The sequence below is a fragment of the Rhagoletis zephyria genome, unplaced genomic scaffold, assembly GCF_001687245.7.
Source record: "Rhagoletis zephyria isolate East Lansing unplaced genomic scaffold, Rhagoletis_zephyria_1.1 Rzeph_scaffold_01380, whole genome shotgun sequence".
NCBI classification, from domain to species: Eukaryota; Metazoa; Arthropoda; class Insecta; order Diptera; family Tephritidae; genus Rhagoletis; species Rhagoletis zephyria.
This window is the reverse complement of record NW_016158464.1, coordinates 1-17,374: the sequence shown is the minus strand read 5'-3', so window position 1 is coordinate 17,374 and position 17,374 is coordinate 1. Positions and strand designations below refer to the sequence as shown.

Genomic DNA, 17,374 nt, shown 5'->3' with positions numbered 1-17,374 from the left:
TTTATTTCTTAAAATACCAGAAAGTGTTGAGATTTCTAGTTTATTTTTTGTTTAATTCAAAATTGATTTAGGAAAATATTCCTTTCAAATTTCCTGTGGCGACTGTAATGCATAGGACAGCTGAAACCATTTGTCTTAAATGAGTAAGCCTGCCCTGCTCCTCGAAAGAGAAGTTTTAATTTATTCGTTCAAATCGGTAATTCTGAAAAAAACGGTAGTTTGTACTAAGTGGTAATTTAAACAACTCTAAGCCTGTCTAAAAGCTGCCATTTAAAATTAAAACTGTGAATCGAGCAAAATTGGATTCGTTTCCCAATATTTGACAAACTATTAATATTTCGTTCGTAGCAGATTTTTTGAATGTAGTTAATAGAATGTTAAGGTCATTTAATGCTTTAATAGTAATGTTATATTTGTGACGGGTGGGACGAGTCACTATTGAGGACACATAGCTCATAAGTAAAATGAACACTACTGGTTTGATGTGAATATTTTATATATTTTTTAATAAAAGGACTTTATTTGACTAACAGGAAAACATATTTTTCTGTGACAGGTGGGATATCCAATAAACATTTCCTTCAACGCTGCTAACTTCTCATCATAAAAGTATTTTTGTAATAACCTATCACTGTTAAAGTCTATGAATTTTACTTTATTTTTGGATAATTAGTAATGTCTTGACAACTTGATGAAAAAATATTATATCAAAGATAGTCGCACTACGACTGCGTTTATAACAACAAAAATAGAGAAAATAGTGAAAAATATATACTAAAAAAACACCGATTTCTAACAAACCAATCTACCTGCTTTACTGTGGTCACAGATTTAAATGCAATCTATGTAATTTTTTTTTTGAATGGTGTCGTCTGCCATTGCTCTTTAAGAACTTTTCATTGAGTTTTACTATGTAGTAACTAAAAACCAAATGCATACATAATTTTCTAGTATTTAAACTGAAAGTCTTACCACCGAACTATTGAACTGATCGGACAAATATTTGTATTCTCTTATTCTGTATATACCAGCATTTCACAGCAGCTTAACACACAAATATTGAGGTGATCACTGTTTGGGGATCGTAAAAATGCATTTAATTTTGTGTCAAATGTGAGAAATGCAGCGTCACAACACGTCATCGATACACAACGGGCATGAAGTGATATCATGGCTGTTACGCAGATATATGGTATACATATGTATGTACGTATTTATGCAGGTAAATATGTATGTAAGTGCATACGTAAATGAGCACATACTTTTCTGCTTACAACAACAATGAAGGCCAATCAGCAATTCGCTCATGAACACACAGCCGCAGTAGCACTTGGAATTCTTCGGCATTGGACATCGGCGGAAAAGCCGCATTCGCGTCATCGTAATCGAGCTTGAATGCTGACAAAGTGTATTAATATTTAATGGCATGCCATAACTAAAGGTATAATGTAACAACCACAAAACAACAACAACAACAACAAATCGTTCAACTGATATACCAAGCAGATGATGACGTTGGACGTTGATGTTGATCATTTTGTCGATGTGGCACAATCAACAAGAAACATGATCAATGATCATGTTGGCGCATCATTATGTTGTTATGGTGCTAATAAATTACAATTGACGTTTCCTACACGCTTCTGTGCCAGCTACGAGCTCACCTTAACATACATATATATTTACATACACATATTTCATTGCTATGGATTCGTCTCCGCTTGCTCTAAGAGCCCAATAATAATCGTATACCAATGTTGGCTGAGCGCGCAGAAGTTTAGAGTTTACAAAACTGCACTCGAATGAGTAATCAGCGAAAAGAAATCAAATTTTTATCTGACCGACTGCGCCACAGACACAATAGGGCAGTGAGCAAACCAACAGCCAGCAGCCAGCAGCCCCCGTCATCCATTTAGCCAATAAACCAGACAATAAAGCTCTAGCTATTTATGTACATCTATTTACGTTATACATGCATACATACATACAAGCATGTGTACTGCGTTTCCCCAGTTCCCTAGTGCACCAGTGCGCCGCTACACTTTTGGTCTTTTGCTCCTGTTGTCTGTTGCGCGTTGTGGCACATCGTTTCGCGGTTGTGGTCCATCCCTGCGCTTGCGAGTGGTTTGCGTTGTACTACAACGATGCTGTTCCAAATGCTATACAGGTGTGTCTGGAATGTGCTGTAACCTCTGCTTGTATTTTGTACTTATCTCTTGCTTAATATTTGCTTGTAATAGCGAGCAGACGCCTTGAGCGCAAGGCGGTGGCGGTGACGGCGTTGAAGGAGAGTAGCAACTGGTTGAACTTTATTCTTGACGTAAATTTTTTACGAATCTAGGTGATTGCAACAGCTATGTTGCACACCTTAAAAACTTGAAATTAAAGACGCAAATAATTTGCGAATAAAATTGAAAGTTATTTGTTGTGAAAGTATTTTTACCCATATGAATCTGCGCAGAAAATTAGATATCATTCACGTTCACTTCTTATGAAACAACCAGGATTGGGATAGTTCGGATGCCAACAGCAGAGATCACCTCCAAAATTCTTCCTAGGCAACGACTTAAAAATATGCAATGTCGGTAGCAGACACACATTGATTACTAGACTTAAAGGGGACTTGCAATGGAAACCAACCGAAGCCCCAGATAAATAAACTGGACGGCATACAGTGATGTGTTTGAAGTAAATTTACGGAACCTATGTATATCACAAAGTAAACCATCAGATTGTATGTAGCTAGAAGATAGGATAAATAGACACAATGCCAAATGGGAGGAATTTTCGAATGATTTTGCAGTAAAAGTAGAGTAAATTTTTTACCGAATTTAATTATTTATTTTATCCAGGATAGGAAAAAGGACCTCCTTCCTGCTAAAGGCGATGGGGAAAATTAAATAATGATAAAGGAATCAGGTCAAACATGTTGAATATAATACGCGAAGGGAAAAAGGAAAGAGTTGCCACCTGTTGAACAACTCAATTCAAATTATTTTAATAATCAATACCATCATGTCCGCACCGTTCGTTCGATCTTCCGAAATGAGGTGTCATTTTAAAAGCCTTGGACTGTAGATGTGCAATAAGGTTTTAATTTTTTGAAAAGAGTTGCCACCCTTTAAAAAATTATATTAAATCTACTTAAAAAAATAAATCAATGATTACAATCGAAATAGTTTTGGAAAGTTTTGTTTCTTAGCTGAACTATGGGAGGGTTGCCACCTGTTTAAAAAACATGTTAGGTAAGAGAAATATGTTTCACCATATGGGTGCCAAACAAAAGTGGTTTCAGAAAGAAGAAGTTTAAAAATATTTTGAAGAGAGTTGCCAACTGCTTGAAATGTAGAATTTAGTTTACTTATACACGACAAGTTATACGAAATATCAAAATATGGATGTCAAAGGAAGGAGTGTTAAGAAATCTTTAGTTTAAACGCTAAGAATATTTTTGAAGTGTTGGAGAGGATTGTCGCCTGTTTAAAAAGTTAAATTCAAATTATTTTGAAAGTTAAATAAATTACGAAAATATGGGTATCAATCGAAGGGGGTTTGGAAATTTTTTTATTTCTGAACTGTATTTAGCGGGGTTGCAAAATGTTTGAAAAATAAAATTCCACTTAATTCGTCAGTTAATTAAAATATGTATCGCAGTGTCCGGCAAAGGAGAGTTAGCAAGGATTATGCTGGAAAATACTTTTGAAGACGGCTGCCACCTGTTTAAAAGGTCGAACTCAATTAATTAAATCAAAAGCTATATGAAATATAAAAATACCGTAGTCAAGCCACATGTTTAAACAGTTACATTCAAAATATACAAAATATGGATGAGGATTATTAAAAGATAGGTATACATCGAAATGGGTTTGAAAGGGCTTTATTCCTGACCTTTATTTAGGAGAGTTGCCATTTGTTCGAACAACCAAATTCGAATTAGTTCATCAGTTTATTGAAATACACGTGCATCACAATATTAGACGAAAGAGATTTAAGAAGATTATGGTTTGGGAATTCTTTTGAAAGGGAACTTCAAAAATGAGAGGTCAAATTAAAGACCTTACCAGTAGATGCATAGTAAAGTTTTTATTTTTTTTTTTGACGGTATGGGGTGATTTGAAATTTGATGAAATTAAAAACACACTATACCTGACTGCTCTTCAGTGGCACACGGATCTCTTATAACTCTGACTAACATTTGGAAGTTTTTGAAATTAAGTATTGAGCGTTTTAACGCCATGCAGGTTCACTGATTAAAATTAATATAGTAAAACTATTAGTTAGGAGTTATCAAAATGTCAGTGTCGTATAGTTATCATAAGAACTATATGTAAGTATGTATGTTTGTTTATTCAGATATTTTGTTTTTCAAAAGTATATTTATTTCTAATGTTTTCTTATGTACATACATACATATGTGCTTGTGTACTATGTCGCAAGTAAGTAATGCTTTCGATAAATTTATCACAGAATTAGTTGTGTATAAATATCAATAAAATTAAGCATGTCCGTTAAAAAGTAATAAAAATAATGATTCTCAAGGGAAAGGCGTTGAAATTATAAATTATAGTTTCAGTGATGTGTTATGTGCTTGATGGTAATACTAAAGTATAAATCATTATGCCCATATAAAGTTCAGTAGCAAGTCTTTGCAACTTACTATTTTCAAAATAAACTAAAAATAATCCTTATGTATTTATGTATTAGCAAATGTTTATCTACTTTTTGATTGACGGTCCACGAACAAAGGTAATTGAGGCACTTATTATATAATACATCCGGGCTTCCCTAGAAATGAACTCCGCCATAAAGTTTTTTTGAAGATACGCGGATATTTTCAATTTATTCTGCAGCGAAGTCTTTTCAAGCCTATACATTAACAATGACTTATCTGGAGTGCGATGTGGACTAGTGGAGCTTCTGCGTACTCTGGGCAACGTGAGCAATCCATGTGCAAGATGCGGTAACCAACTCGCTGGGAGCCTGATCCATGGCAGAAAGAGAGGAAACTTTAGTGGGTGCCTGTCTTGTAGCAAGTTCTGGATGTAGGCTAAGTTTAAATGTCGCTACATAAAAACCTCTTGCAATGTAGAACCCGAACAAATATTCAGTGCCGAAGCTCAAGTCCCCTCACTTGTCCAAGACAAAGTCAGTACAGCAATAAGGCGGCTTAAGAACAATAGAGCCCCGTAGGCCACGGCATACGGCTGAGCTGTTCAAAGCCGACTGCAAAAAGTTGGTTGGGTGCATGTACCAGCTGTTAAGCATAATTTGATCTGATGAATGCATGCTGGAGGAGTGGAATCTGAGTGTATTGTTCAATTCACGAGAACGGAGATTCCGCCATGCGGGTCAGGTATCCTGTCGACGATAATGTGTGAAAGGCTGACCTAGCTAGTCCACCACTGACTAGATTTACACATCACTGCAAATCATGGAAAGGACCCTACACACCTAAATCGACACACTAGCTTTTTGTCGATTTTAAAGCCGCTCTTGATGGCGCGGAAGTGCCACAGAAACGTGGACGATATCGAACAAAGTTGGGAAGGCTTTGGGTGCTTTCGAGAGAATCATTATACCCAAGATCACAGGCCCTGGAAGGACGAGCTTCTGAACGACATAGTTAAACCCACCGTAAAAGAATGGACTAGGTATTGTCAATGTAACTTTGGACCTCATCGACTTAGCAACGAGCAGCGGCGCCGCTAAGCAAAGTATTATGTTGCTAATAATAACTTGACGAGCGTTATAAAAACAGTCAGCACAATCGCACTTCAGCATGCGCGTCAGTAGAGGACTTCGTTTATTTTCCAATCAGCGTTAGCACCGATAACGATCTCTGCCTTAAAATCCAACGGAGAATCATTCTTTATAACAAGTGCTAATTTGGACTGAGTAGCACCCGCTGATGGTTGCAGAGAGAGAGAATAAGTCCTGCTCTGCGATAGCAAGACCAGGTAGAGAAGTAATTGGATTCACTTGGCATTTCCAACTGGCATTGCCACAGAAAGGAAACGACTTGCTCATTAGCAAGGAGGGATATCTAATATCACTAGAATAATTTAGTAGGTATGCATATCGAGTTTCGCAAAAAATCGCCCCTTATGTTCAGGTCCACCTATGTAAAGAAGTAATTGTGGCGAATTACGCGAATTTCGTTCTTTGGCGTTGAAAAGGCAATACAAAAAATGATTATTCCTAGAAAATACTTGAACTCGTATGCGTACATATGAACCAACCTTTATGATTTCAAATTCTTACATTAAAAAAAATGTATCTTTCTTGGCTGCTTGCAAAACACTTTAATGGGCTTTTTTTCCCCCATTCTCACGCCATTCGTACACTGATTGCCTTTGCATATTTAAAGCTAATCTGTATTGCAGTAGGTAAGCCATAAAGCCAAAATTATAAAACTAATAACAAACAAATGAAAGAAGAAGAACAGCAAATAAACAATAAGACGTTCAATGATTTCGTAACGATAATTCTCGAATATGTTCCCATCCAGAGGCAGAGTGCGGCGGCGCATTAAGTATCTACGCCAACCAATCATTTAATGCATACAAATGTGGGTGACTGTATTAAATCTCATCCCAGTTAAAAGCGGATATGTGCACGAATAGCATTGAAGTATAGATATGTATGTATGTGTGTTTGCATGTGGCTATGTATTTGCATTTCGTATAATTTGCTAATTTGGTACATTGTTTCGCATCTTAATGAATTTAATTGACGGGTTGTGGTTGAAAGGACTTTGTGCATGCACACATCCACCGATATACATACATATATACCTAAATGTTTATGTATATGTGTAGCATCTTGAAGAATTCGTGGCTGTTACCTTTTTTTGGGCATTAAATTGTTGTTTGTTTTTTTTTGGAAGATTTGCAAATTTCGTTTTTGATAATGCACCCGGTTTGCATTCCGAGCAATATTTAATCGTTTTATGTATACATACGTAATTTTTGCACAAAAACCAAGCCACTGCATTAATTAAAAGCACCATTTGTGTTATTTCTTTATGTGCATGCTAAATAATAAATGATGCACTGATATTTTCGTGACAATTAAGATTTAATTAAACTGGATGAATTTTTCGTGTGTAATTATTTTTATTGTTATATTTTTATACTTTATTTTTTCTGTAACAAATCTTTATTAACATTTAAAGTGAGCCTTAAATTAATTAAAACAACCAGTGTGGATGTGCTGGACGCGCTTACATAAGCTAAATTTTTTTTTTACAAATATAATACAGTTATTTAATGCATCGTAGGGTTAATGCTGTCTCTTCATTTTGCGACTTCGTTTCGCAATTACACATATGTAGCTTAGGTAATCAAGACTAGACGAGTTCTTCGATCGTCAATTTTACTCTTTGTTGCCAAGAGTTTTATTTAAGCTTTCTCTTTCTCTCCTTTTTCTTTTGGCTCCTTAGCTTTCTCGGATTTCTTTGATTTTTCTGCCTTCGCCTCCTGCTCTTCAGGCTGCTCTACTTCTTCAGTTGCTTCCGCTTTTTCACCTTCCTCGGACTCAACTGGTTTCTGCCCATCTTTAGCCGGCTTCTTCTTGTCACCCTTTTGCTTTCCACTTTCCTGCTGCTCTTTGACCTCTTTTTCTACCTTCTCTGATTTCTCTCCCTTTTCACCTTTCGTTACTTTCTCGCCTTTCTCACCTTGCTCTTCCTTTTGTTGCTTTTGCCCCTTTTCACCTTCGCCTTTTTTGCCACCAGTCTCTTGTTTCTCTTCACCTTTACCTTCTCCTTTTTTGCCACCTGTCTCTTGTTGCTCTTCAGCTTCAACTTCACCTTCAGCTTCAACTTCACCTTCAGCTTCGGCTTCTTGTTCTTGTCCTCTATGTGAGCGTACCGTACGTCTCAGCTTCTCGGATTCCACAGGTTCGTTAGGTAGATCAGCTGCAGACTTAGCAGCTGCTGAGATTTCGGAGGGTATATTTGTACCTATTGGCACAAATCCATTCTTTCCGGCGGTATAATGTACCTCGACCTCTTGACCATCGGCATCTATGTAACGGTACGAGCCTTGCACTTCGAGCGCCTCATCCTCGGTGCCAGCATTTTCTACAACACCAGACTCCTGGCGCGCGCTATGATCGCCACCCTCGTAGGCAAAACTGAAAGATCCATCGGGTTTTCTATCGGTCTCGTATCTCAGTAACGGTATTATTACGCGTTTCTCTGTTGTCGTTTCAAGTGCGCTGCCGATACTGGCTGCATAGGACGCACTCACCAAAGCCAATAAGCATAGCTGCAATGCAAAAATATTGAAAAGAAGAAATTATTTAAAATTCACCAAGTTATTCTTTTTTATTTAGAATTTTTAAGTGCCTAACGACTTAATTAATATATTTTCTTTTGTTTATCAAAAAACAAACGTGGTATGCTTTCATACAACTTACATATTTATACATATTTTTAATATTTTGTCAAATTTGTCAGCACTCGTTCAACACTCGACAAAGCTCAGCTTCAAACTTATTGGAATCTTTAAACTTTCCGTCACTTTTATACTTAAGGGAATTTTGGCACCATCCAAATTAGCATCACTTACACTTGGTTCTTTTCCAGCTAAAAAAAGAGATACATATNAGGTATGCTTTCATACAACTTACATATTTATACATATTTTTAATATTTTGTCAAATTTGTCAGCACTCGTTCAACACTCGACAAAGCTCAGCTTCAAACTTATTGGAATCTTTAAACTTTCCGTCACTTTTATACTTAAGGGAATTTTGGCACCATCCAAATTAGCATCACTTACACTTGGTTCTTTTCCAGCAAAAAAAAAAGAGATACATACNCAACACTCGACAAAGCTCAGCTTCAAACTTATTGGAATCTTTAAACTTTCCGTCACTTTTATACTTAAGGGAATTTTGGCACCATCCAAATTAGCATCACTTACACTTGGTTCTTTTCCAGCTAAAAAAAGAGATACATATTATCATAATTTTTTTATGTATATTATTATTATTTTGTTTGTGTTCATCCACATTTGCATATGTGACTCAGGCAAAAAAATAAAAAATCAAAACAAACGAAATAACAAATAATATAAGAAGTATAGCTGCTCATTAATATTATCACTTATTGTTCGCATAATACATACACATACATACATACATGCATACTTAAGCGCGGCTATATCTCGATCAATATTCACGAAACCAAACTCTTATTTATGGGGGTAACTCATTCGCCCGTCGCACAGTGGTTTGAGAGTGGCACAACGACCAAGTTTCGAAATAGCAAAAATATAAAAAAAAGTTACTCAGGGCGCGAAATAGTACGTTTTTCGATGATGAGGTATAAACATATCGATCATGTTTGTATTTTTCTTCGTCAGAAAACACAAAGAGAGGTTTTGCCTTTAGCAGATATTAGCGTGGATAGACTAGTTTTTGAGCTCTTTCGATACTCACATCAGTTTTAGAAATGTGACAACGGGAAATAGTCAGTAGTTGCAAGATGAAACTGCTGAATTTCTACACGCATGGGTCGAATGTCCCATGCATGTATGCGAATGGAAGTGTCGGTGGATGGTTCTTTCAGGTTGCAGGACGCCAGCATCAGGCAGAGCCAGCATCAGGCAGAGCTAGCATTAACGAAGCAGTCGAATGTCTGTTAAAGTACTCGACTTTTGCAAGGGAATTTTTCTGTTTAGACTCCTTTGGGTACCCGGACATATTGATATTGCAGGGAATCGCGTTGCGGAGAAATTTGCCAGGAAAGGTACGCTGGAGTTGTACTCCCGAGTAAAGATTGAGAGTACTTTTTTTTGGTTAGTTTTTTGGGAGGATACTTAAGTATTGGTTTTCACGCGATGGATGGGGCTAAATATCACACCGAGTTGCCACTGTTTACGAAAAATATTTACTTAAGTACAAAAAAGTTGTTCCTTACAAGAATGCATAATTTTTATCTTAAACATTGCCACGGTTATGAAGTTATAACGACGACCAGAAATATTCCATTGGGCAGGGCCTGGTATCGAGCCCAGACTCCGACTAATATTAAAAACAAAAGAAAGTAAAATGCTGTGGGGGGTCCCTCCTTGTGTTACAATATCAATATCAGCACTACCCAGAATATAATTTAGGTAGGCCTTCTTAAGGGCTGAAAAAGTGCTTCCTTGCANATATTTACTTAAGTACAAAAAAGTTGTTCCTTACAAGAATGCATAATTTTTATCTTAAACATTGCCACGGTTATGAAGTTATAACGACGACCAGAAATATTCCATTGGGCAGGGCCTGGTATCGAGCCCAGACTCCGACTAATATTAAAAACAAAAGAAAGTAAAATGCTGCTGCTAACAGCGGCCTCGTAAAAATATAATCGGTGTTCGGGGTAGTGGGACCCTCCTTGTGTTACAATATCAATATCAGCACTACCCAGAATATAATTTAGGTAGGCCTTCTTAAGGGCTGAAAAAGTGCTTCCTTGCATGCCTTCTAGAAGGGCTTATCCATATACAATTTACGTGAATGCATAAATTTATATTATTTAGAGTTACAAATGAATTTCAGGAAACATTTTAAGTTGCAATAACACATATTTAATATAAACCCTAAGCAAATACTTCAAAGATGTATGATTTTTATAAATTGAAGTAGCAACTTTAAAAGAACTCCTCCAAAAGGCCTTCGGAAGTTAATCCTATAAAAGCCCTTCTGGAAGGTTTTCTATGGGTAGCGAAAGAGAAAACCCTTCAATTTGTGCCACTCCGTACAAAAAAGAAAGGGAAAAGAATGTGGATTGGAGGGCCTCTGTACTCTCAGAAAAGCCTTTCGGAAGGGCTTTTAACTCCTGAAATCATCTACTGGGTAACCATCCTGATTTTAAATATTTTTCTCGAGTGATCAAAAAAAATTTACAATATATTGTACATTTACACTGAAATAATGTAAGTGTCTAGTACATTATATTGTACAGACGTCCGCAAAGGTTGCAGTTGAAAAGGCTGAAGACAGAAAACCCGGGGAGGTTTATTCAAACGGATAAATTGTATCTGAAATTTTTCAAAATTTCCTTATATCATTCTCTTCTCATGTATTAAATTTCTTAATGCGAATCTTAACTAAAGATACTTAAAAAGGTATAAAATATTCATTCCAACATATATGAAGTAAAATCAATTATTTTGTACATACATAAGCTCATTTTCAATGAAATAAAAGTTTTATTCCGTAAAACTTAGTGAAATATATATTTAGTTTTCTTGAGTGCTTTTACTCCTTTGCGGACTTTTGTACAATATATTGCAGAAATTTGTGGTAGCCCTAATACCTACCCAAAACATCTTTTGAATATTTGTTTTTTGCTTTTGGTATTATGAGGCTCTATGAACTTTGTAATTAAGAGGAACAACTTTTACATTTGCCAGGGACGGATTTGTACGGAAATGGTTAAATTTACGATACAAATGGAATTTAATTAAAATCCGATAACAGTTCAATAATATATCATATTTCAGTAAAATTGGAGCAGCTTTAGTACATTTAGCGACAGATAATATGCGGATATCCCACTGTGCGTCGCACACTCACAGTTGGCCGAGCGGGTGCGAGAGAGTTCGGTTTATCGGTAAAATTTTAAAGAGAACTTTGTGTTAAATATTCCGTTATTGCTTCTGCTACCCAAAAATCTTAGAACATATACGTATATCTACATATAAGTGTGTTTCATATCGGATTCTTGTTTTATCTCAGGGCGACCGATTGCTTAAAGATCTTGCACTCCTTTTGTTCATCATTTGAAATTTTGTATCGCCTCTCTTTTTAAGTTTATTTTAAAGGCAAGGAAGTATATATATAGCCGAAAAGTTTTTAATGAAGCATATAAAAACTAAATTTAACTCTGTACCAGTTTTTTGAACATTTTTTAGTATCCTACCTGTGAGTGACGTACATACATATATGTACGTATGTATATTTAATAATTCACGTAACCTAATGAAGTGTTGAAGAGCTGCTGACCAAAACTGGTTTTGTTGTGGAGTATTATTTTTATCTTTCTACTTCTTTGTTTTTCATGCCTTCAACATTTAAATATGAGATAAGAGCTACCTTTTTGTATGTACATTGGGGTGGTCCTTAAAATCAAATGAACGATTTTTTCAGTCTCACCCCCTCAATCAGTAATACCACGGTCACAGATAGCAGATATACATTTTGGTCACTATTGTAGAAGTAAGGGTCAAAATACAGATTTCTCTATAGAGACTCAAAAAATTAAAATTATTATTTTTTTCATATAGTACCCAAAATCGATACCACCATAGTCTGGTCAAAGGACAGATGCCTTTATGAACTCAAAAATTAAAAATGTTTTTTTTTTTCATTTAATACCCAAAATCGATACTACTAAATTCGAGGATATCACATATAAATTTTGGTTACGATTGGAGTCGGCAAAGACGTATTCATAGAGTAATCTGAACTTTACCCCTTGAACGACACGCCTTAACCGTCTACAATCGGGACCAAGTTTTAATGTGATATCCTCGACTATAGTTGCATCGACTGATGTAAAAATTTGCTTCGCACATTTAAGGAACACTCTAATAAATAAATAAATAATAAATAAATGAGCGGGTCTAAGAAGATTTTAGTTACTTATAATTTATTAAATGTTTGGAATAAGTTTTTTTTTTGAAATTAGCGAAGCTTGAAATCGTTTAACAAATTATGGGTAGAATAAAGTTTTTCCATATGTTGTCGAATTATACTTAATCATAAATAAAATTGTCGATGAATATGGCTAAATATGTAAATTTGTAATGTAAATGTAAGTATATTTTAGTATTTACCTAAATCGTCTAATTCAACCTTTTGCTGCGTTTCTTTGGTGACTTCACATATGCTAATTATCTACATACAATACCTGGCGCATGTAAACAAAAGTTTTAACCAAGTGTGTCTTAGTTTTTACTGGCATCCATATATTGTAATTTATTGTGGAACGATTTTCCGTCATTCATTGCCAAACTAGGTTTGGGAAAAAAAATCAGTTTCGACGTTATGCTATCTTCAGTGCACCAAATTGGAGAAGGGACGGCGGAAATCGTTTCACAAAACATCATTTTCCTACCCTGAAAGAAAATCGAACAACCAAACAGAAAATATTAAGTTCTTCGAAAAAAATAATCATTTGTGCCAGAAGTTTTAGATATGCCTTTAGGAGTGAATTTTGAACATATACAAACTGAATCTGATGCTTCTGAAGACGAATTAAATTTTCATCATGCATTGTACCGTTTTCTCATTGTTTCTTTGTCAAGTAACCTTTATAGCCCGTTACTATATCAATATACAATGATTTGGTTTTTCAGGGTTAATAACACGAAGTAAGTGAATAAATGGAGATAGGCGGCCACGCGGATGATCTGTTTTTATTCTTTTTCACTAAATACATATTTTTCAAAAAGCTAAAAAAAATTGTTTTGTTAAACAGTGTACAGTACACAAAATAATTGAATAGCTTTTTAAAAATTATATTATATGTATGTATGAACCGTTTGGATATGTCTTCATCAGGAGAAACCCCAAAATCGATTTTTAGAGACAAGTTCTCTCAATGCCATACATTTCATGAAAACGGATTTTACATATGCCGAATCTTTAGTGGCTGCTACTTTAGGTTGCGTCGAAGATCTTTCAATACTTCGGTAGACATATGGCAAACATTGTTCTCGTTAAAATTACGGCACCAAATTTTCTGGGGTTACACAAGAGCTCAAGCTTACCATTAACTATGTAGCTCATGGACCTCAAACGCAGGCATTTGAACTACTAGGCATGTTCGATGACCGCCGGTCCGCTCAGTTCGCAATTCGATGTTTGCATATGTCCAAAGCAGTAAAGGCATGCTCTAAAGCAGCCGTTAAGTTGCCTTTAACGGGTCGATTTTTGTCGACTGGACAATTGACTGAGAAATCGATAAGCCAAAACACTTATATTTTACGGTTGAATTGCCATTTACACTGGTCGATTTTGGTTGAACGACAAAAATCGATTAGAAAATCGTTCCGTGTAAAGGCAACCTTAAGTAGTAGTCTCAGTGCTGCATGATAAGCCAAGAGCCAAGTGTCGATTTTTAGTAGCAGCCAACCAGACCTTTGTTGCGTTGTCCCACCTTGTCTGCCACTCGGAGAACCTGATCGTTATTGTCGAGAAGCCAATTCATCCTCGTGGAGTAATAATTTGTTGCTATGTGGAGCCCTTTTATTTTTTGGAAACGCTACAGGTAACACAATTGCGGTTAACGGTACAGAGGCATGATAAACGATTGTTTTGTGGAAGGAAATTGAAGGCATGGACTTCAGCAATATTTTGTTTCGGCAGGATGTCGTGCCATGCCACACATCCCATGCAATATTTAATCTTTTGCGTACGAAGTTCGGTAATCGTGTTATCGGAGCTGAGGTTTGACGTCGTTTTACTTTTTTGTAGTGGGTTGTTATGCGAGCAATCCATTAACGATTCAGGTCACTAGGATGAACATTTAGCGAGCCATTCATGAGGTAGAGTCAGAAACCGTCACCGCGAACTTGGAAAACTAGGTGAACCTATTTTGAACCAAGCAATAACATACCGAAACAAATTATTTATTTTTTTTTTAATTGTTTTGAATTTTTAAATATCTTGGACCACCGATGTTCGCCATACATCCAGAAAGGGCTACGGTTGCCATCACTGCTTTCCTGTTTGCGTTTTGATAATGGTCCTGGAAGTAAAGGCGGTAATTGATCAGGACGCATCGATATATCTAAAATGGCTTAGACTTTCTAATGTTATAACTTTTTCTGATTTATAATAAAAAAGCTGCCATTTTGTAGGGTTGCATCAAGTTTACGCTTAACCAATCTTCGGCTGCTTTTATGGATTTCACCGCAATGGCCACTACTTCGGCAAGTATCTTTGCTGCTGCAACGTCCACAAAGTCCACGGTATTAGCTAGGTATTGCAATACGAAGTATGCTCTCATACATAGGGTCTCGTAAAGTAGGTCCAACTACAGATTCCAGGCCGTTAAGTATTAAGTACCCAACTCGCCAGTTCTACTATAAACGAGAAAAAATCAAGCTTTGTGCATCCGCCGTAATTTGTGTTGGTGTGTGTATTTTGGAACGGCCCTGCAGAAAAATTTAGAGACAGTCTGGTCTCTGAACTAGTGCAAAATGGGTACAGGCGGGACGGTTGAAATTTGCAGCGAACAAATTCTCACTTCTCGTACAATATGAAAGTAGCTCAGCGAGAAGACCTCAGACTCAGGCATCGTTGGACGCGAGTTAAAATCGCGGTGGAGGCAGTTGTGAGTTTTCATATTATATTTTTTTTTTATAAAATGTGTAATAAACAATGGAATCTGTAAAAAAAAAAAAAAAAAAAAACGGAAAAATATCCACAAACCGAATCTTTCTTAAAAAAAAAACTGTCCACGAAAGCGTTTAAAAACTAGTTGCAAAGTAATGCACTTGGCGACAATTTCCTCCGCCAATGAAATCGCCGTCTAAAACTGGACTGTTGAAAGCATTGCTTGGCTATTGAGCTAGAACTAGTACTGTCGGCAAAAGGTCTAGTTCTGAGTCAGTCAGATTTTCTGCAGGGGCAGTAGTGCCGCAGTGTTAAACAAGCTTGTGTGCATCATGTCTAAAATACACATATATTCTATGAAGGACGTTATTGCAAACATGTAATTTCAATTTGTTTATTATACTTTATAATATGTTAAAATTTTTTTAGAAAAAATTATAAGATTTTATCTTATATGGAATAATACAAATTTAATGAAACAACATGGAAAGGAAAAATAACGGTGCTCATAATAGCAGCAATTAGATGACCGTAAATTGGACAACCGATGAAATGTCCTCATTAACTGTTTTGTTTAGTTAAAAATATCAGCGCTGAAAAATCTGCCTCAGAGTGAGTTTAGAAGACTGCTTAAAGGTGAATAGCCCAATAAATACATACAAATTTTAAGCTATTGTGATTGTTAGAAATAAAAAACAATATAGCTATCGATATGTATAAAGATAGATTGCAACCACCTCAACACTAAACCCAGCTATGTATTTAAATATATGCAAATTCGCATGGAACATGTGTCGTTTAATAGTTTATCAATCCACCGATCTCATTATTATGCTAGCTTTCTTTGAGTTATGCAACACACTTACCTAATAGCAGTTTGTTCGCTAAAAGTAAGCACTCTAAATGCTATTCTTTCATTTGTTATGCGCAACACATTTCATTGCCAACTATAAAAATAAAAAATAAATAAACTGTCTCCTTTTATTTCATTCGTGTTTTAATTCTTTTATTGGGTGTCGCAACATAAAAATGTGAATCTCTAACTTATGCTTATAAGTATGTATGTATGTACATTCGTAACTCATCGCTTTAGTATTTATGAATACTATACTTGTATTGTAGACATATAACAAAAACTTATTTTACTGCTTATGCAAAAAGTGTCTTTTCTTTAAACTAAAAAAATACTATTAGTAGAACCATCACCCGTTCTTTCTTTCTCCGTTTGTTTGTTTTTAGTTCTTTAATATTTATTTTTTTTTTTGGTTTTTTTCTCCCTACGCATTTACACCGATTTCTTTTTTGGCTCAACTTCTTCCTTAGGTAAATCCTTGGCAGCCTCCGCAACAGCTGAGATTTCTGCATTGATGATAGAACCATAGGGTACGAAACCATTTTTANAGCTTTCTTTGAGTTATGCAACACACTTACCTAATAGCAGTTTGTTCGCTTAAAGTAAGCACTCTAAATGCTATTCTTTCATTTGTTATGCGCAACACATTTCATTGCCAACTATAAAAATAAAAAAATAAATAAACTGTCTTCTTTTATTTCATTCGTGTTTTAATTCTTTTATTGGGTGCCGCAACATAAAAATGTGAATCTCTAACTTATGCTTAGAAATATGTATCTATGTATGTACATTCGTAACTCATCGCTTTAGTATTTATGAATACTATACTTGTATAGTAGACATATAACAATAACTTATTTTACTGCTTATGCAAAAAGTGTCTTTTCTTTAAGCTAAAAAAAATACTATTAGTGGAACCATCACCCGTTCTTTCTTTCTCCGTTTGTTTGTTTTTAGTTTTTTAATATTTTTGTTTTTTTTTTGTGGTTTTTTTTTTCTCTGTACGCATTTACACCGATTTCGATTTCTTTTTTGGCTCAACTTCTTCCTTGGGTAAATCCTTGGCAGCCTCCGCAACAGCTGAGATTTCTGCATTGATGATAGAACCATAGGGTACGAAACCATTTTTGCCAGCAGTGTAGAACACCTCCACTTCTTCACCCTCAGAGTTGATGTATT

At 35.7% G+C, this 17,374-nt stretch overlaps 1 protein-coding gene across 2 annotated transcripts; it reads right to left on the bottom strand.

The window, feature by feature from the left end:
* Positions 1 to 7,095: 7,095 nt before the first annotated feature.
* Cpr47Eb (Cuticular protein 47Eb) lies at positions 7,096 to 8,656 on the bottom strand. 2 transcript variants are annotated; one of them, XM_017617286.1, is made up of 2 exons: positions 8,635 to 8,656; positions 7,096 to 8,270 (listed from the first exon to the last, which is right to left on the bottom strand). In XM_017617286.1, exons 1-2 carry the CDS (start codon positions 8,644 to 8,646, stop codon positions 7,401 to 7,403), a joined length of 882 nt encoding a protein of 293 aa, XP_017472775.1. In that variant the 5' UTR covers positions 8,647 to 8,656; the 3' UTR covers positions 7,096 to 7,400. The 2 variants fall into 2 exon arrangements, with proteins under 2 accessions (XP_017472775.1, XP_017472774.1); XM_017617285.1 differs by lacking the exon at positions 8,635 to 8,656 and adding an exon at positions 8,422 to 8,489.
* Between the last annotated feature and the right edge of the window lie 8,718 nt (positions 8,657 to 17,374).